Raw genomic sequence first — 18,308 nt, 5'->3', positions numbered from 1 at the left:
GGGTCCTCAATAATGCTCGCCGAGATGGCGCTATACTAGAAGCAACCTGGCGTCGACGCCTCAGGCCTCGGCTCCCCAACGCGCATAATCATAACGTCATAGATCGACAGGCACGCCAAAATTCTGCCTTTTGCATGCCTCGTCGTGCTTCACGCAGGCGGGACGTGCCTTTCTCAGCTACAATCGCTTTCGCCATGCAATAGATGAAGAGTGCGTGGTCCGTCTGTTCTCTACGCCCTACAATGTACACTGCAACACTGTCCCGCCTGCGCTGGACTGTGCCTCCTGCGTTTTTGGCGGCATGGAGCAACCTTGGTTCCAATGGCCATGAACGCCTTCATGCCGACGGCCCTGTAAAATTATGGGATCAGAAAACGTCTTTCTCATCTACGGCCGACCAACTGCATGACAAGGGCCGCAAATCAGACAAGCAATCGTGGCGATGCCGCGAAAATACCCCTCCTCGCGACGAGGCAGAATGTCAGAATGCGTGGTCGGTCTTTACTGATAAATTCGGAGTAGCCAGGGAGTCTTTTACATCGGTGGAGTGGACGAACATTGGTGATAGTATCAAGAACTATATTGTTCCAGACTGGGCACGCTTTCTGCCCGCTACCATGCAAAAGCTTCAGCGAGAGTTATCAATGGCTCCAGGGTCTCTCGCGGATGACATATGGAGAGAGGCCCACGATCCTTATTTGAACCCAGAGATTGCTCTCGAGGCGAGTGTTCGCGTCGCGGATGTACTGTGTGGCGAAGAACTTGCATTCAGGAAGAAACGTCAGGCACACTCTATCAAGGCATTAGCGAAATATCTGAACTTGAAAGAAGACGAAATCCACCCGGATGATGTTCCAATAATTGCCATGTGTGGCTCTGGCGGAGGTCTACGGGCACTCGTTGCGGGAACGGGCTCTTATCTCGCTGCACAAGATGCCGGACTGTGGGATTGCGTTACGTACACTGCTGGTGTAAGCGGTAGCTGCTGGCTGCAGACTCTGTACAATTCCTCAATAACGGGGCGTGATTTCAACAAGCTGGTAGACCACCTGAAAAGTCGATTAGGAGTCCACATCGCATTTCCCCCTAAGGTTCTCTACTTGTTGACAACAGCCCCGACGAACAAATATCTTCTTGGTGGATTGGTGGAGAAACTGAAGGGCGATCCGCAATCGGATTTCGGTTTAGTTGATATCTATGGACTTCTACTTGCAGCACGGCTGCTGGTACCTCGTGGGGAGCTTGATCTCTCGGATCGAAATCTTAAATTATCTAATCAGAGAGACTATATACAAGACGGAAGCAGCCCTCTCCCAATCTACACTGCGGTCCGTCATGAAATACCGGACATACATAAAACCGAATACAAAGGGCATCGAGCCGCAGAAGAAATAGAGATCGAAGCAAAGAAAGAGGCTTGGTTCCAATGGTTCGAGTTTACTCCTTACGAATTCTTCTGTGAAGAATTTGGCGCTGGAATTCCCATGTGGGCTGTTGGTCGGCATTTCGCCGATGGCAAAAGTGTTCCTCTCGATCAGTATGCTGTACCCGAACTTCGTGTTCCAGCATTGATGGGAATATGGGGTAGTGCCTTTTGTGCGACTTTGGCGCATTACTATAAGGAGATCAGGCCTGTTGTCAAAGGGCTTGCAGGTTTTGGGGGGATCGATTCGCTAATTGAAGGGAAGAATGAAGAACTAATCAAAGTACACCCATTTGACCCCGCCTCAATACCAAATTATGTTTTAGGTATGAAGAATAAGCTTCCGCCATCGTGCCCAGAGTCTGTCTTGGGCACTACTAATCTCGAACTCATGGATGCTGGGATGAGTAACAACCTCCCAATATACCCCTTGCTTCGACCAGGAAGAGATGTTGATATCATCGTGGCCTTCGATGCCTCGGCTGATGTCAAACAGGAAAACTGGCTGTCTGTCGTTGATGGATACGCTCGGCAACGAGGTATCAAAGGGTGGCCTATAGGGGCAGGATGGCCAAAGGAGGGAATAAAACCTAGCGAAACCGCAGAGAAGCTTCGTGAGGCTAGTAGGATGACAGAGTCTTCTTCAACAGAAAAGCTCGAAGAGGCACAGAAACACAGCGCGAAGAACCCAGATAGCGATCAACCTTTGGTAGACACTCTGATGACATCAAGCTCACAAAGCGACCCTCAGTCGAAGCCCCCGGTGAGATCTGCAGAGGATTTGAGTTATTGCAATGTGTGGCTGGGTACGAAGCAGGAGATGGCTTATGAACACGAGCCTCCATCTTCCAAGAGGCTTTTCCATCCTAGTCACGGAGATCCCCAGGACTCTGATTTCCACCTCATGCAACCAGATGCCGGAATCGCCGTTGTATACTTCCCTTTACTCCCGAACCCATCTGCACCAGACTACAAGAGTCTCATACCAAATCGAAACAATCAAACCCCCAGCGTCGCTCTACCTCAGAACGAAGAAGCCGATCCCGAAAAACCACAAAACCCGAAGCCAAGCTCCATTAACCCTGATGTTGACGATTTCCTATCGACCTGGAACTTTGTCTACACTCCGGAACAAATCGATTCGGTTGTGGGACTTGCCAAAGCCAATTTCAATCAGGGCGAAGCCCAGCTCAAGCGTGTTGTACGCGGTGTTTATGAGCGGCGGAAACGAGATCGTCTCCGTCGAGAACGAGTTGCATTGGAAAACGCAGTAAATAAAAGAATGGACGAAATAAAGAAGCAACATGAGGGATATACACCTATATACTGATCATCGTCATTTACTATACCCATAATACATTTCTTTCATTGTTTTGCTTTGGATATACGCTAATTTTCTAGTGCCCATATAACAAAGATGTGCAATGCTAATATGCGCAGCATGGTGCCTGCTTACAGAGCGCTCACTAAGCAATCACTGAATAAGATCTAGATAGATTAAAAAGAGCAATGAACACTTAGTGAACATTATAGATGACTTCTTATCAGATTCCACAGTCTCACACATTCCAATTACAGCCATTGTTTGTTCCCTAAATGTGATACAAAGGCACCACCATCCCCATTCGCTATCGAGGCTTTCCTGGAGACGGAAAGGACGGCAGTGACCGACTCCTCGGGTGTCAGAGGACGGACAAAGTGTGGCGCATACTTGCTGAACTTGCCCACGAGAATAGCAGCTTTGTCGGCGTCTTCTGGTTCTGCTTCAACTGCAAATGAGTTGTTAGTATGTACGAGCATGGGAATATCAAAGTGTACCTTACGACATACCTTTATTTCGTTCGGTTGCGACATATCCAGGGCTAATAGCGAGGAAGAGAATGCCTTCCTTGTTGTAGAGAGCATTATACTTGGCAACGGCGATATTGACAGCGCCTTTGCTGATAGAGTATGGGCTAGCGAAAGCGACTTCGGTCGCGTTAATCAGGTCAATATCGGCCATACCGGTGGAAATGGCGATGACCTTTTTGTCATTGCCGTTGCGGATTAAAGGAAGAAAGGCCTGAACTGTCTTGATAAAACCCAGAAGATTGATTTCCAATGATTCCAAAATGTCCTTTTCCAGGGTCTCGAAATCGTCGTCACTACTCATTGTCAGCATATTCTACCTCGGTCAATAGAAAATCCCAATACATACAAGTCACCTAAGGTTTTGAATTCGCTGACGTGGGAAACGATGGCGGCGTTGTTCACTAGATAGTCCAAACCGCCCTTGGTGATCTCTTTGACAACTTCGGCTGCTTTCTGGAAGGAATTAGTATGGGTTTCATAATCATCTGATGAAAGTCTACGAACCTTCAGCGATGAGAGGTCCGTGTACTGAGCTTCGACGATATGGACGCCGTGAAGTCCCTCTTCCTTGACCTTTGCATCGGCGGCAGCCTTGTTCCGGACAAGGCCAATGACCGTGTTTTTTGGGTTCTGAGCAAGAGCCCGAATGAATTGGAACTATCGATATTAGTCCACACAAATAAAAGCAAACAAAGTAGATAGTCACTAACTCCAAGACCACGGCTAGCGCCAGTTACAAGATAGGAAGACATAGCTAAGACAGGGGTAGGTTGGTGTTATCGAAGTGAGTATTTTTATTAACCAGAGGAACCAGAATACATTCTTTATATATAGTATTCTCTCCCTTTGGCTCCCTTCAACAATAAAGCTCATTATAAATCCTCGCCGTTTATAAATATGGTGAGGTCACTTGCTTACCAATAACTACATTGATTAGACGGATCATGGAACAGGTCAAGTATTTGCGAGCTAATAAGAGGCTGGTACCGTATTATTAATTCTCAATCTTCAAGGTAACGATGTCCACCACCGGGCTAGGCCATATCAAGGAATTTGAAGCTGCCATAGTATTCATTTGCTGCTAAAGAAAGATTGGTCAAGGGACCGAGCACAACAATAGAGATGCTATCACGCAATACACGAAGTATCTCCTTGTGTGCTATTTCGATCTGCCTTCCTTCCTAATAGATTAGTATCAGATGACATGTACACTTGGACTAGATAGCTGAAGTAGACGTGTATTTAGTTTGATATTTTGTTATTACACCCGGTCTCCACCTTTGTTCCCGTTTTGGAAGAATTTCATGTTTTAGCGACGGGCATGGATCCGTGTCCGGACTTGATCGGAACTGCAGGTCAATCAATAGTGATTTACCACGCAGCTATTTTTGTTTAGATGTCTGCGGCCGCAACTTTTCCGACAAGAAAATTCCAGGAGGCAATTTCTCGCCACACTAATTTAAAGATTATGCCATGAAGAGCGTGAATAGCTGAGGCGTCGCTGCTTCTGTCGAATCTGGGCCAGTGTCTTTAGCTAACAAAACCTACAACATCTACCATAGCACCTCTAATCTAGCTAGTGATGGCTACCACGTCTGGTTTAGGTGCTATAGTGGTAGAAAGGATTGTTGATCGTGGGGATAAAGTGATCGCAACGGGTCGCAATGCTGAGTAGCCACTTGCCGCACTTGCAGTCCGATTCCGTACCGGGTCTTGATCTTGATGTAGCAGCCAGATCAGCTGCTACAAAGTCTCAAGTGGATAAAGCGATCGCCTTTTTTTTGGAAATGTAGATGTGCGTCTGAACAACGCCGTTATCTCCACTCCAAAGAGCATCGAGGAAGCCGAGTACCCTTCTCATTCTCTCTACGCAAAAGTAGGTATAATATTGTTGGAAGTAATTATAGCATCCAACTTCAGAACATAATCCAGATCGTTATCATGCTCGACAAGGTCGTCTTGAGTCCAGGCCGCTTGTACCATGCGATGCAATCCTGCTAAGCTTCTTGAGCGTGAGATCTTTCCTGCCTTTTCTATAAGATCCAGGATCAAGATCCTACGACCCTCAGTCTTTGCTTCACATCCTAAAACAAACAGTGGGAATGGCACTTGGCCATCTTTAATGGTTTCGAGAAGTTGGAATGCCCGCTCCGCATGTGAGCTGATCATGTTGGACTGGCCCGAGAAATTTGAAGATACTCGTTCCAAATATATCAAGCTAGCCAACTTGTAAAGCTCGACTACCGTTGCATGCGGTTCTATGTCATTCTGTGGGGCACCTCTGCTGGAGTTAATGTTTGTCTGAACACCTCGAATCCTCTCTCCAAGACTTTTTAATGATTGCGTGTATTCGCGGGTATGGTATCCTGGATCACTTGGTTTCAAAGTAGTTTTGAATAGCTCGTATAAGAGTCGAAGAATCTCATGCGAACAACTTGCAACACCTTCTATCTAATCCGCTATATATTAAAATCTTTCATTGTTGATCAAACACAAGCACATACCGGCTTCTTCTGGCACACCCTTGGTCTTTCTGCTAGGGCGCTACTATAATGCTGCGAGTATACATCATCCAGTGACATCTTGTGCCAGTGTCGGATGCTAAACTGGCCGACGACCACGTGATAGTCGACCCAGTCACCTATAATCGAAAATTCCGTTGCCCGTGGATGATCCGCAGCATCGATTGCCTCCATAAGGTGCTTAGACCCGCATACGTACCCTGCGCAGTATCGTCAGGGTTAACAAAATATACTTGATAATAGTGCGGTCTTCCTGAAGCAGAATGCGAGTGAACTTACATAGCCATTGGATAGATGTTGCATCTATATCCTCAATCTTAGACCCTTTTAGCATCTTCATACGTACAAGACATAAAAAAAAAAGGCCTTGTCGTACCTCGAAGTAGCACAGAATCATTCCAGCTGCCATGTGTTGGATTCCTTCTACAACGTCGATACCATTTTGGCTAGCAGACTCAAGCTCCTTTATAATTTATGGTTAGCCCAGTCACCGTCAGAGAAATAAACTATGTCGCAGAATGAAAATGTGTTGTACGAATATTGAAGCACAAAACAACCACTAATGCTGCCAGAACAGCACACCTAGGTGGCGTGAGCATGAAACATACTGACCTGGATAGCGCGGAGTTTGAGCTGCGCAGCTTCCATCTTCAAGCCGTATCGATGAAGTGATGAGTAAGCCAAAGTAGCCTGGAGTACAGCATTTGAGGCCGAGGAACAATTCGACAATGCTAGTCTAAGTAAAATATCTCGTAGCTCCTGACGATCTTGTCCAAAAGCTGCTAGGCTGTTGAATGCCACGGATTGAACTGGAGTTCATTTATGAGAACCATTGGACTGTTCAAATTGATTCGTGTATAGGATTTATAAGAAGGCTCACAGTAGTCAAGGAGGCCCGTATCACTTTTTTCAAGCTCCCAAGGTGTCTGGGGTAATGATGGGGGCAGTATAGGATGTGATGTATAATTGTAACCTTGGCCGGAATATGCTTAGCGCGTGCAGTTCAAGTCAGAGAATTTGGGACACCGTATAAGTACCATGCATTCCCGAAGAACTAGACAAGTAGTTGTGCAATTCAATGTCCCAGAAACCGGCATTAATCAGCCGAACGTCTCCAGGCTGAGCCATAGTAATGGAAGAACCAGAGAGTAGCCGTGCTGACCGTTTGCTATTATTTTCCTTCGGCCATGAAAGACGCAGACCATAATTGCATTTTCTATCGAATTTCTGGCATTGCAAACACCGTCCTGCCGTACGATCGCACAGTACTTTCCGGTCTAATAAGCTCAGTCAGTCACAACGTTCCTTGGCAGGAACTGTCAAAGTTCAAAACTTGAAAATTGGTATCAAACCTCTACAAGTCCAGCAAGGTCTAGAAGACATTTCTAACTGACGTCAGTGTTGGCTGACAGCCAATTGGCACCAAAACTCTTTCGAAGGTTGCAGGATCCGGCTGGCTCGCGCAAAGATGCCTATTGTCTATATTATGCCAGCAACCGATGGCGGAGCTAGAATTCCGTAAGACGTGGATAGACAGAATAACACAAGTGCTAGTTGGACTTTATCCGTCAGGATGATACAATACGTCGTACTGTCAGAAGTACAGTGTGGATACTAGCACAAATGGCTACACTATAATGAACGATGGGTGTGTCTGCAATTATCGAGTGTATTGATAGTTGATCATCTTGTTGTTCTTTTTTCCTCTTGCTGCACCTTTTAACTTGGTAGTTGACCAGGCGGAAGTAACTTGGTAGATTTTGCGGGAGGACACTAACATTGAAAAACTGGAGAACACAATACACGCCTAACATATTCCACCAACACCTGGCGCACCCGCGAACGCTCTGCAAATTGAAGCCACTTGGATTTCTACTCAACACTAAAAAATTGATTATATTTCTATATAGTAGATCTTTTACATGGTATGAGACTCGCGACGCCAAAAACGTCTTCAATCCTCGGAATCGCCCGATCGGGACTGCTTCATCCTACTGTGGTTTACTGTGTCCAGAAACGGCGTAGCGTAGTGGGTTTGATCCGAATCAGGTATAACGCCTCAGCTGCTCGTTGTCTGAGTATATAAGCCACCAGTGCGTTGCTTGATGACCCATTCAAAACATATGGGAACGAGAAATTGACGTTGAGCTGACATGGGTGTGGTGATGCACACCAAAAGCATGGTGATTGGCGCGCTTAGGTAGAGAAGAAGTTGCGTCATCCCCACACGATCTCGATACTCCCTGTTGGATTTACGCGGTTATCTGCACTCAATACACGATGGTGTGATTCTCAATTCTTGAAGTTTTCTATAGAGAGCGATGTCCCCTATATTGGAGATTTACAACCCCTCATTCTGCTACGTGGCAGTAGGCAATTGGTCCAATATGATATAGCATCACTTCTTATCAACTGTCGACTTCGACTTCAAGAGCTGTATTATGTAATCCAGCAGCTTCTGACATGACTCATCCTAATTGGCCAGCCTCTATTCACTAAAAATGTTCTGAAGCATGTTAGGCAACAACTCATGTTGCCCTTAAAGAAAGGGCAGAAATTCGCTGTGCAAGGACTAGATGGAGTTGTTGTTGAGTTTATTATCGAAACAGGTAATACTCTCAAGCCACCGCATGTGGAACCTGGATATGAGTATATTGTGTACACTCATCCATTTCAACGAAATATATTAAATGAAATTTAATCTAACAACCACTGAACTAAGCCAAACGCCTCATATTCATTATGTGTCATTTCAGAATCTCACTTTACCCAACCGGCTTCCCAGAAATCATGACTTGCTATATTGTAATGTTCGAATCTACCATCGTCGAGTTCTACGAAGCATCACAAGGAAAGAATTCCCGGCAAATAATCAAATAAGATCTCTATCTGATAGCAGAGAAATTTTTGCAAATAACTCACAGACTTGGTACAGTAGTAGCCAGTGTGAGCAATTGAAATCTATACTGCTGTCAATAACAACACCAGCGAATATTCGCAAAATCATTGCTTTTGGTCTAGGGACCATTGCAGCACGCTGGCCGCCGTGTAGCTCAACAGGATCGTCATATCAGCATGCTTTAATCTTAACATTACAGGACATTTTCCACAAAAAACAACAAAAACAACAAGGTGCACATTTATCTACCATAATATCATGCTACTCACAGGACCCAGCATATACATATACTGATAAGATACTGCTATCTGAGTCTGGAATTACGGTTCTGGATGACCCGGACGGCTTTCTGGAGATTGATGACTCGACATTAGTTGTTTCATGCGCGCCTAATGCGCCAGTTAAAGAAATAGTGTCAGATATAGCCTGCCCAGCTATTATGATATGGAACAGAGTCAAAGATGAAGACCACATAATTAGGTATGTTGACAACTTTCTATCATACACCACTAGGTGTTGGTAGCCGAACTGTGGATCTCATATATCTCTTCAGGGCCGATCCGGACTCCCCACGACTAAGAAAAATGATTATGAACATGTATGATATTATTGAATTTCCAAAAGACATGACAAATTTCAAAGATATCGTGATCTATACTCGGAAGATGGATGTCCAGTCTCTTGATACAAGTTTCTATGGAATACATGAAGCATTTAGTCGAGTAAAAGCGTATTCCTAGCAGGATATGCTGATAAGAATTATTACATTCATTCTCTTAATTATCTCTATATGCGAAGTGTTCGCTGGTTGACTGAGCACTTCCTCCTCCTCATTTCATTTCATTGTTCTATTTTACTCTTAAATAAAGAATACTGCCGTTCCAGCACGCAGACAGTCTCAAGGCGCCGTGTATCACTGGCATGAGTCTTGCTGCCGACATCCCGACATTTCAGTAGTGGATGGTGTACCATATTGCAGTTATTGTTCTGCTGTGCCTTCATTAGACGATAATGGGGAAATTCCAGCCTTTCATTTCCGGATGATCTCTTCAAATAGTCGCGCTAAAAAGAATCTTGCTTGGCCATCTATTGTCGATTACAGCCATGCCGATTACCTACTTGATGACCACGGGTACTACTCAAAAATCAGCGAAGAGGCGTTAGATAAACCGAGAACAAAAACTTTACACAACACGCCAATGGGAAATTTGATATTGCCTGACATACAGCCTCTGAATGACATCCGTCTATTGCGACTAAAACGTGACTCATCTCAAAGCCCTATCCATGTCGAGTTTATTGGAGCATGTCTCGAAGTTAATTTTCTTCCGAGCTATGACACAGTATCATATACGTTAAATAATGACCCTCAAGATTCGACTATTGATCCGAGTTAGTATCAACCAATATAGGTTGGGCCCTATTGGGATGTTATGTATGTCGCACAAAATTGCCAAAGGGCTCTTATGCTGCTAGGAATGCGAAGACAGATCAGTTACTTTGGGTCTATTCATTATGCATTGAACAAAATGATGCTAAAGAAAAAACCCAGCAAACTATACTTGCCAACAAGATATACTCTGAAGCATCTAAGGTGATCGCTTACGATCATTTGTGGTCAACAGTCAATCTCATGGTCAATGGCATTATCCACACATATCTTTCAAAATCTTATGGCCCTCCATGGTTATTAAAAGATGAGCCATGGTATGGGCTTACCAGTCAAGGTCTTTCGTCTTTCACTTAATATGTCACCCTATTAGTGCTCAGACCCTCGAGACAAAGTCTTGAAGGTGCTGAGTCTCATATATAACAGTGATATAAATCCCGACTACCAGCTACCTGAGAGAGTGTTTACTATGGTGGACTATAGGGAGGTGGCAACTTTTTCAATTTTGACAAGCTACCGCACGAGACTGAACAACCAGCACCCATTGCATGGTGCGGCCTTCTACTTCGAGTCTATTCGAGTCATTCGTGAATTCAATGTTGTATTAATAATATTGTCTGATATTCACACATCCAAGGATTTCCATATCTATAACCATGTAAAAGCTTCAGTCTTTCGAATCTCCGTTTCCATTGCCGTAATATGACCGGACTCCCTCCATATCACTTCCACCCTCGTACTCGTTCGAATCCAGCTTTGCCCTTTCCGCTTTGGCTTTCTCTCGCTTTTCCTGCTTTTGACTCTGCGTCAAATCCTCCACGCTGCTCGCCAAACTCACATCGTTACTCGCATCCGTCTGTTGTCGCAGCCCTAGCTCTTTGCCTAGATGCGCAACTTTGTGCGCTGCAGAACTAACCGCCGTCGCAGCGGCAATAGTAACCTCCGTGGGCAGCGGGTGGTTTGCGCCTTTCAAGCCTTTCGTCTCAATATGTGAACCTGGCGCGCTAGTTGGATTCCCGACGCCGGTTTGCTCGAAGTCTTGCTCATCGGCATCATTCTCTCGAACGAAATTATCGCCCCTCCAGTCTGCGGCGTGAGATTCATGCACCGGTTCTCCTGGTTCTGGTAGCTTTATGACTTGACTTTGAATCTCTTGGTGTTCCCCTTGTTGTCGCGGTTTACCTTCTAGTTGATCCTTGGAAGCGTACCGCCAAACGACTTTGAGCCGCTCCAGCGCCCTTGTTCCTTTCCTCGTGGTACCCTTGATGCCATCGAGCTTGTCCCATTCGCACTCAAAGACTCCAGATTCATGCTCGTCGCCGCCTTCAAAGTAGGCGTTGAACCATACATGGGCAATCGACGTAACCATTGCCCAGCCTGTATATGCCGCTTTGCTGCGGCGCTCAAGGTCAATATTCACATCCGATGTCGGCACAATCACTGGTTTCTGTGGACGCAGGATGGCAGCTGATATCGGCGTCGTTTCCTCTTTGGGGCTCCCTGGTGCCGGCGAAGTGACAGTTTCTGTTTCTCGCACAGATTGGTGTATAGATGAAGATAACGGCGGGACGCCCTGTCGGATTGAACCTTTGCCAGCGACATGGTTTTCATCTCGCCGGTCAGGAGAGTTATCGCTACTCCCCTTATCAATAATAATCCGCTCCTTCTTTTTGAAAAGATGAAAACATTTAATCCTCCTCCCCTCTTCGACAAACCCTTCAACGGCAATCTTCACACCATCCCTCAGACCCCAAACATGAACCTCCAAAATCTCCACCGGCCGCTCCACGTATACTTTCCTCATCTTATTCGTCCACCTATTCACATACCCAATCCACCTTACCTGACTCGCTATACTAACCCCCTCCCCAAACCCAACCCTCATCCTCCGCTCCGTAAACCGCTGCATCGCATCCTCCATCTTCCATCCCTCCTGGCTAATCAGATAACTACACGACACCGTCCCACTCCTCCCCTTCCCAGCCTTGCAATGAACAACAGCGACCCTCCCCGTCCCCTTCGACGATCCATCCTGCTGCCTCTTTTCTTTTGTCTTGTCAGCATCCCCCGCAAGCCAATTCCGCATACTCGCCATAATCGGTGGGATTAGGGCAAACGGCGGCGGATGGTGGTCTGGGAATGGGAAATGGTGGATTCGTCCATAGACTTCGGAGTCCGGGTACCCAGTTCCTTCAGCGCGGAACTCCCATATCGCCCAGTCCGCGCCATGCTTCAAGTCGAGGAAACGCACTAGGGCGTCGGTGGGGTTTCGGTATGCGCGTTGCGGGTATGTTGATGAAGGGCCAGATGTAGCAATAACTAAATGGTCAGCACTGTCAGGGTTATGGATGGTGGGAAGATGTACGGGAATCGGTCACGTAGCAGAGGTCCAGGCCTGTTTCGGGGTGTTGGAGCCTCGGTCCAGCGACGATTTGGCGGAGAAGTGAGGCCTGTTTTCGATTATATGGTTTAGTGACCGTTTGATGCGTAACTTGTGATGGCATGGGACATACCATGGTGCTGTATATTGCAGGGTGGCGACTCGACACAAAAGCACACTCAATTCACTGCATGGGTGCTTCTAGCCTGTATATGTAATAACCAATTTCTATCGGTACGTGGCATGAATTAAAAAAAAGATGCTGAATTGTATATTTGCGTAAACAAAGTGACTGTCTGGTGTGGGCTGTTGATGACAGTGGCACAGACCGCGATGATGTCACACCCGGCGCTTCTCATCCGATAAGCTTGTTATCAACAAGATTTGCAACAGCCATGCAGTGCCAGGTTTACGTTGATGACGCAGCAGTCATTTATTTGAGGTAGTTATCTACTTGTATCTATAATATACAGCGAGTATCGTGTTTCAAGTTATACATATCCAGTCCTTCGCCATCAGATCTAGCTAGGATCAGTTGGACGAAGACTCGCCCTGCTGGAGCCGCGGAGATGAATTATGAACAAGTCTCAGAAGATTTTCCACATCTGCAGCACCATGGTCAGCGCAACCAGCGCAAATGCGTTCAGCGACCGTCTCACTCAACTGCCATCCTCGTTCTACGAGATCGACAGTATACATATACGCTGAACGATAATTATCCGCCTGAAGACACAGAAGAATCAGCACCTCAAGCGTCTGTCTATTCGGCTCAATGTCCAGAGCTGCCATCTCCTTGGCAAGAAACGTGCCTGCATCGGGTCGATTCGCATGAAGGCAAAGTGTGAATAGGTTATTGAAGGTAATAACATCGGCACCACTAGAACACACATCGAATATATCCCGATAAATATCCAGGCCGATATCAACTGCTTCGGTCGCTGAGACAGAGCCCGGTGCTGAAGCAGCATCACAGTACTCTATTACTGCATTCGCTAGTCCGACTGGGATGTTGAATTTCTGTTCTCTTAACTTCGTAATTGATGCCCAAACATGAGTTGGGTCCGGCATCAATTGTTCTAATAACGTAAGAACCGGCTGCGTGGATCGGGGTCGTATGAGAAACCCGTCGTTCTGCATCCTACATAAAATCTCGAGGCTAGAATCCAAGTCCCCATTGACAGCATAGGCTTGTACCACCCTTTCATAGTACTCCTGAGAGGGCAGTTCTCCGAGGATGATGAGCTGGCGGAAGACAGACTCTGCAAGCTGGGTATCGCCATAAAATGAGGCAAGGTCGAGAACATCGCGACAATGCTGTATACTCAAGTCTGCATAACTCAAATCCACTGCATTCGTCCACACGTAGTTCACCAACTCCAGGTGGGAAGCTCGAAGCGATACTTCCAAAAGATAGAGCCACATTTCCTCAGATATATTATTAGTTTTGTCGGCTCGGCCGCGCATCAGATTTAAGGCTTCGTCTAAGTCGTCGACGGCGCAGAGGTTGTACACTATAAGGCTATGCAGCCATTGCTCAAGGCGTATTCCTTGTCTTTCCATGTGATTGACACGGTCTAAAGCTAATTCAAGCTGGCCTTCGCGAACCAATCCGGTTATAAGGTGGTGCCAGCCAGCCGGGCTGAGGGATAACCATCGAGTTCGAAGCGCGCCAATGATGTCTTGGCGCAATATATAATCAGGGTGGACGGCAAGAGCCTTGTAAAAATACGAGTTAGAAAGAAATCGAGATAAAGTCAAGGTATATACTCACTTCCAACGCAGCATGCAAGGTAGCTGAATCCACCGTAATCCCTTCGGCCTCCATCTCTTGGAGTAGACTTCGAACATTTTTCGGCGACCCATGGAGCGGATCGACATTCGCCAGAATCAGAGCTTTATAATGGCGGCTATTAGGAAGCACATTAGGGTTGCGGAATATATATTGTAAGATCCTTGCAGTTGCGGGTATATCGTTTCTGCGCTTCAACGATTGCGCTTCCAGTCGGTCTTCCAGAATTTGGGCTGTTTGTTGCGAAGAAGGGCTTTTTATCTTCGAGGAATGACCATCATCGATGTGGCCTTTCCCTTTCGGCGGTATGATTTTGTTTTTCGCGAGAGGTTGTGCAACGTCTTGAGGGCGCGATTTCTTGACGAAGCGGATGCTGGCCGATGATCCGGAATTCAGACATCGTCGCGAAGCCTTCTGTCGGCCGTTGAGTGATAAAGCTGGACGGTGAATATACGATAACTGAAAGGAGGGACAGAGACAATACCACAACCCGTCAAACTTCATGGGCAGACGCCGCATTGTTTCACGGGCTTCTGTGTTCAAGTCATCTGTTTTGAAGTTGGAAGCTGATTCTAAAAGATAGTGGTCACGTGATATCTCCGTGAAGTTTCCGCAAATCGCTGGAGGAATGTCCAGTTGCTGCGATTCAGCAACAGACGATGATATTACAAGACTGACATCGCCTTGGTGAACTAGAACTAACTATTTCGGCTGGTAAAATCCCCATACACCTCACTGCTAGGCCAAAGTACGCCGATACCATGCACGTGCAAGTCCCGTAAAAGTAGTACGACCGCATGCCTCTCCAAGCCGCCTTTCATATTCAGGGTATCTTCTTTATTCTCTCGTCTCGTAATCTTCCATCAGTTTGTCCCAATACAACCGCCTTCAACCACCGCGTCCACGTCCACGACCGCGGCCTCCCCTGCCGCCTCTGCCTCTATCTTTACCGTCGCCTCGTCCACCACGACCGCCCCGGGATGAGCCCCGATCATGCTGTTGCTGTTCCTTAACAATATCGATGATTTCTTCTGGGACTCGGAGGTATTTAATCTAGCAATAGTCAGTTGAGGGTGACTCTCCTGCACGAAAGGAATTGAAATGAATGACGTACGTTATTTCCTCGCACGTAAACTTCTGGTAATCTATAAAATCGGTCGCCTTCGGGGCTTGTTTGGACAACCTCCTTGAGTGTCAGGTTCATCCAGTTGTCGCAATTGACAAGATGGCCGTTCAGTGTCTCGCCATTTTTCAGCTCCACGAGCATGGGATGGCCTTGCGCGGCCGTCAGGAGGCCGAGGGGAAGCTGAGTATCGTTAGCTTTTGCTTACAAAAACCTTGCGAATGCGATTGAAGTGCGAAACTGTCGTGGCAGTAATGCATACCATGTTCGAGAAACGATCGGAAATGTGAGGTAGAGGACAAAGTGGGCTATGGAAGCAGACAAACAAGGCTACTCGAAAGCCAAATCTCCCTGCAATCGGGCCCTCACGGCAGTAAATGATAATGCAAGAAGCAGCCTCGACTGACTGGTAACTCAGAACTGCGGATAGATCAACAGCATGCACGATGTCAAAGCTCCGACTAGCTGATCTGCCCGCAACGGAGCCCGCAACAACGTGATGCCGCCCCGACTGCTTAGTCACCGATTAGGGCTGCATGTCTTGAACAAGTTAACTCGTTAACTAGCAATAGCCTTAGTAAGTAGCTACTAACAACGCCGGCGTCTTGCTTCTTGCTCTACTTTCTCTCGGCCTTCAATGCTGCTACCCCCGTATGATGATTATCAGTCGATGTAAATATATTATTAACCTCATTGTAAAGCTCACTGCCGTATATTCCAACCCGTCATCGGGTCTCAGTCATGGTCCATTTGACATTATTAACAACCAAGATACCTTGACTCGTCCATAATGCGTGGTGTGAGCCAGGCAGCAGTATTACTTCTACTACCAACTCTAGGACCTGTCATCACCCACGGTCAACCAACACGCAGGCGTACTGCAGACGCTGCGATAGACGAACGTCCTGTACTTTGGTGGCGAGGTATATCTATTGCCTTGATCTCAGTATCTTACCCTAAACTAACGACGTGACTAGATACGGACGGGGTCGTTGTCCAATTCCAAACGCCATGTGCGGGGTGTGAGAGCAAGTACTTGGTGAGCACAATCACGGATCAGTGTTTCTAACTTCTGCTGACCTGCAATCAAGCCAATTAAGCTGGGTACTGCAAGCAACAACGGCGTTTGCGAGAATGTCACGGTTTCTGTCAACGGGCGAGAGCTTAAGCATCAATGGGACGGCAAATCGGCATCAGGGTCGGGTACAATACCTGTCAGTTCGTCACATTACGAAGAGACCGAGTTACTGGCCAGTTGGCAGAGCATATGCTTGACGGCTCCTCTCGACGCCCTTTCAGGACGGGATGCTCATATCTTAACTCTTGTCCTCAATAATGGGACGAGCTCTTCCCAAGACAACGTCGGTTTTACAATATCCTTCACATTCGTGGAGCAAATCGAGATTCTTCGAGTTTCCAACTTCCCAATTCAACTCAGTGATGAAGAATGGGAAACATGGAGCCGTCCACAAAATGCAGGTGCTTCCACAACCGAACAAAACACAAGCCCGGAACAGGTCAAGCCAGAACTAGACTCCATGAAGATTGAAGTCGAAATCGAAACCGAGCTACAAAAGCTTCAATATCTTCGATATCAGTCTGAGGTAATACAGCATTTGATCAACTCACAAGAAGAGAAGATCCACGAGCTACTCCGTCAAGACTGCACATCGTTGTTCACACAGTGGAAGCAGTGCAATACTCTCGCCTGCTATTTTGAATCTTCATGGAAATCTGTACCTGAAATATACCGGTCGATAAAATACCGCTTCGGCCCTTTGGAATCTCAGAGACTTTTCCCAATCTGTCCTCCCCCAAAAGCCGGAGATGCCTATATCAATGACCCTCCAGCCCCATCCGCAGAAATTCCTTCACCAACTGCACCAGCATCAGCATCTTCCCAGCATACCGCTACCCCATCTACAACAAGCACCTTTCTCGCTCTCCCCGCCATCACCGACATACCTCCATCCCTCGACATCCCACACCCCCTCTCCGAAAAACACAACGACAACTTCCTCACCTTCGACATCCCCCTCGACTCCCCAACCAAAACCTCTCTCCGCTCCTACGCCATCCTCGCGCTCATCATCCTCATCCTGACACTCGTCTTCCGCACCCTCCGTCGCTCAACAGCCTTCCGCCGCCGCCGCCGAGACCTAGCCTCTCGCCGCGAAGAACAACGCACTCGCCGCGCATACCGCAATGCCGCGCGCCGTCTACGCTGGCGGCAGTGGTGGGAAGGCGGCGGCAGCGACGAAGTAGTCGGTTCTGGAGCCAGAGCCGGTCGGGAAGGACCAGGAGCAAGGACAGGTCGAGAAACAGGCCGCTCCTCATCCCTTGGCCGCAGCGTGACATCCAGCCACTCCCTCCCGGATCTCGATCATCCACCCAACACAGCGGCCTTACAGCACTCTAACAACGACGCAAACCCCTTTCCCTCACACAATACCGCTGAAGAGAGCGGCGGGATAATGCACGCCGAAATCCTCGGCCTGCGACGGGTACTCGAGTACGTAGGCGAATTAGTCGAGACTAATAACGACAGTAACTCATCACGACGAACCACAACCACTCGCTCGCGCTCACATTCGCGGCCGCCGCCGCAGTATGAGGATATTGATGGGCAGATAGCAGGGGTTGGCTCGCCGAGGGCAAGTACAATGTTTAGTCTGGAAACTGGGTCGTTGGTTACGCTGGAGACACTGGATACGGATACGCAGGGCTCGGAGGGAGCGCCGCCGTCGTATCATGCTTAGCTTGGGATTTATTATTGATCATTTATCATTTATGAGGTTATTGGTTTTTAGGATTGGGTTGGAGGTAATATGGCTAACTAATGGGTATAAGTTTAGGTTGGTTGACGGCTTTTAATGGATGATCTGAAAATGATTTTGACTTTTAATAATTAGGTGGATAAATTACTTGGAA

At 47.1% G+C, this 18,308-nt stretch overlaps 8 protein-coding genes across 8 annotated transcripts; 3 read left to right on the top strand and 5 right to left on the bottom strand.

Moving 5' to 3' along the window:
- Window positions 1-135: 135 nt before the first annotated feature.
- Window positions 136-2,997, top strand: BGW36DRAFT_17945 (putative phospholipase A2). Its single transcript, XM_046209711.1, has one exon. It carries the CDS (start codon window positions 204-206, stop codon window positions 2,751-2,753), a length of 2,550 nt encoding a protein of 849 aa, XP_046078387.1. The 5' UTR covers window positions 136-203; the 3' UTR covers window positions 2,754-2,997.
- Window positions 2,996-4,026, bottom strand: BGW36DRAFT_285335 (uncharacterized protein; the record flags this gene model as incomplete). Its single annotated transcript, XM_046210311.1, has 5 exons — window positions 2,996-3,183; window positions 3,254-3,567; window positions 3,621-3,727; window positions 3,779-3,931; window positions 3,985-4,026. 5 exons carry the CDS (start codon window positions 4,024-4,026, stop codon window positions 2,996-2,998), a joined length of 804 nt encoding a protein of 267 aa, XP_046078386.1.
- Window positions 4,027-5,140: 1,114 nt separating this feature from the next.
- BGW36DRAFT_422301 (fungal-specific transcription factor domain-containing protein) lies at window positions 5,141-6,924 on the bottom strand (the record flags this gene model as incomplete). The annotated part of the gene is made up of 7 exons (XM_046219681.1): window positions 5,141-5,725; window positions 5,779-5,996; window positions 6,076-6,112; window positions 6,173-6,259; window positions 6,409-6,605; window positions 6,677-6,769; window positions 6,834-6,924. The coding sequence occupies 7 exons, from the start codon at window positions 6,922-6,924 to the stop codon at window positions 5,141-5,143; spliced, it is 1,308 nt and encodes a 435-aa protein (XP_046078385.1).
- A 1,400-nt stretch (window positions 6,925-8,324) lies between these two features.
- Window positions 8,325-10,442, top strand: BGW36DRAFT_435749 (uncharacterized protein; the record flags this gene model as incomplete). The annotated part of the gene is made up of 4 exons (XM_046221427.1): window positions 8,325-9,175; window positions 9,219-9,417; window positions 9,565-10,087; window positions 10,108-10,442. Exons 1-4 carry the CDS (start codon window positions 8,487-8,489, stop codon window positions 10,440-10,442), a joined length of 1,746 nt encoding a protein of 581 aa, XP_046078384.1. The 5' UTR covers window positions 8,325-8,486.
- Window positions 10,443-10,521: 79 nt separating this feature from the next.
- Window positions 10,522-12,745, bottom strand: BGW36DRAFT_368133 (protein-tyrosine phosphatase-like protein). Its single transcript, XM_046214957.1, has 3 exons — window positions 12,599-12,745; window positions 12,451-12,535; window positions 10,522-12,404 (listed from the first exon to the last, which is right to left on the bottom strand). The coding sequence occupies exons 1-3, from the start codon at window positions 12,599-12,601 to the stop codon at window positions 10,753-10,755; spliced, it is 1,740 nt and encodes a 579-aa protein (XP_046078383.1). The 5' UTR covers window positions 12,602-12,745; the 3' UTR covers window positions 10,522-10,752.
- On the bottom strand, window positions 12,727-14,782 carry BGW36DRAFT_333137 (pentatricopeptide repeat protein). The gene is made up of 2 exons (XM_046212874.1): window positions 14,237-14,782; window positions 12,727-14,181 (listed from the first exon to the last, which is right to left on the bottom strand). Exons 1-2 carry the CDS (start codon window positions 14,771-14,773, stop codon window positions 12,997-12,999), a joined length of 1,722 nt encoding a protein of 573 aa, XP_046078382.1. The 5' UTR covers window positions 14,774-14,782; the 3' UTR covers window positions 12,727-12,996.
- Window positions 14,783-14,791: 9 nt separating this feature from the next.
- BGW36DRAFT_368131 (uncharacterized protein) lies at window positions 14,792-15,820 on the bottom strand. The gene is made up of 3 exons (XM_046214956.1): window positions 15,640-15,820; window positions 15,369-15,560; window positions 14,792-15,307 (listed from the first exon to the last, which is right to left on the bottom strand). The coding sequence occupies exons 1-3, from the start codon at window positions 15,640-15,642 to the stop codon at window positions 15,143-15,145; spliced, it is 360 nt and encodes a 119-aa protein (XP_046078381.1). The 5' UTR covers window positions 15,643-15,820; the 3' UTR covers window positions 14,792-15,142.
- A 149-nt stretch (window positions 15,821-15,969) lies between these two features.
- BGW36DRAFT_17863 (uncharacterized protein) lies at window positions 15,970-18,224 on the top strand. The gene is made up of 3 exons (XM_046209703.1): window positions 15,970-16,300; window positions 16,355-16,416; window positions 16,469-18,224. Exons 1-3 carry the CDS (start codon window positions 16,168-16,170, stop codon window positions 18,134-18,136), a joined length of 1,863 nt encoding a protein of 620 aa, XP_046078380.1. The 5' UTR covers window positions 15,970-16,167; the 3' UTR covers window positions 18,137-18,224.
- The last annotated feature ends 84 nt before the right edge of the window (window positions 18,225-18,308 follow it).

Source organism: Talaromyces proteolyticus (genome assembly GCF_021365285.1).
Source record: "Talaromyces proteolyticus strain PMI_201 chromosome Unknown BGW36scaffold_1, whole genome shotgun sequence".
NCBI lineage: Eukaryota > Fungi > Ascomycota > Eurotiomycetes > Eurotiales > Trichocomaceae > Talaromyces > Talaromyces proteolyticus.
This window is presented reverse-complemented; position numbering and strand designations above follow the sequence as displayed.

Coding starts and splice junctions, on each gene's coding strand:
- BGW36DRAFT_17945 (XM_046209711.1), top strand. CDS start 204: ATGAAGAGTGCGTGGTCCGTCTGTTCTCTACGCCCTACAATGTACACT.
- BGW36DRAFT_368133 (XM_046214957.1), bottom strand. Junction 12,405..12,450: donor CTGCTACGTGACCGATTCCC/GTACATCTTCCC, acceptor CTGACCATTTAG/TTATTGCTACATCTGGCCCT.
- BGW36DRAFT_333137 (XM_046212874.1), bottom strand. CDS start 14,773: ATGCGGCGTCTGCCCATGAAGTTTGACGGGTTGTGGTATTGTCTCTGT. Junction 14,182..14,236: donor CCTTGCATGCTGCGTTGGAA/GTGAGTATATAC, acceptor TATTTTTACAAG/GCTCTTGCCGTCCACCCTGA.
- BGW36DRAFT_368131 (XM_046214956.1), bottom strand. Junction 15,308..15,368: donor TTTACGTGCGAGGAAATAAC/GTACGTCATTCA, acceptor GACTATTGCTAG/ATTAAATACCTCCGAGTCCC.
- BGW36DRAFT_17863 (XM_046209703.1), top strand. CDS start 16,168: ATGCGTGGTGTGAGCCAGGCAGCAGTATTACTTCTACTACCAACTCTA. Junction 16,301..16,354: donor TCCTGTACTTTGGTGGCGAG/GTATATCTATTG, acceptor CGACGTGACTAG/ATACGGACGGGGTCGTTGTC. Junction 16,417..16,468: donor GGTGTGAGAGCAAGTACTTG/GTGAGCACAATC, acceptor CCTGCAATCAAG/CCAATTAAGCTGGGTACTGC.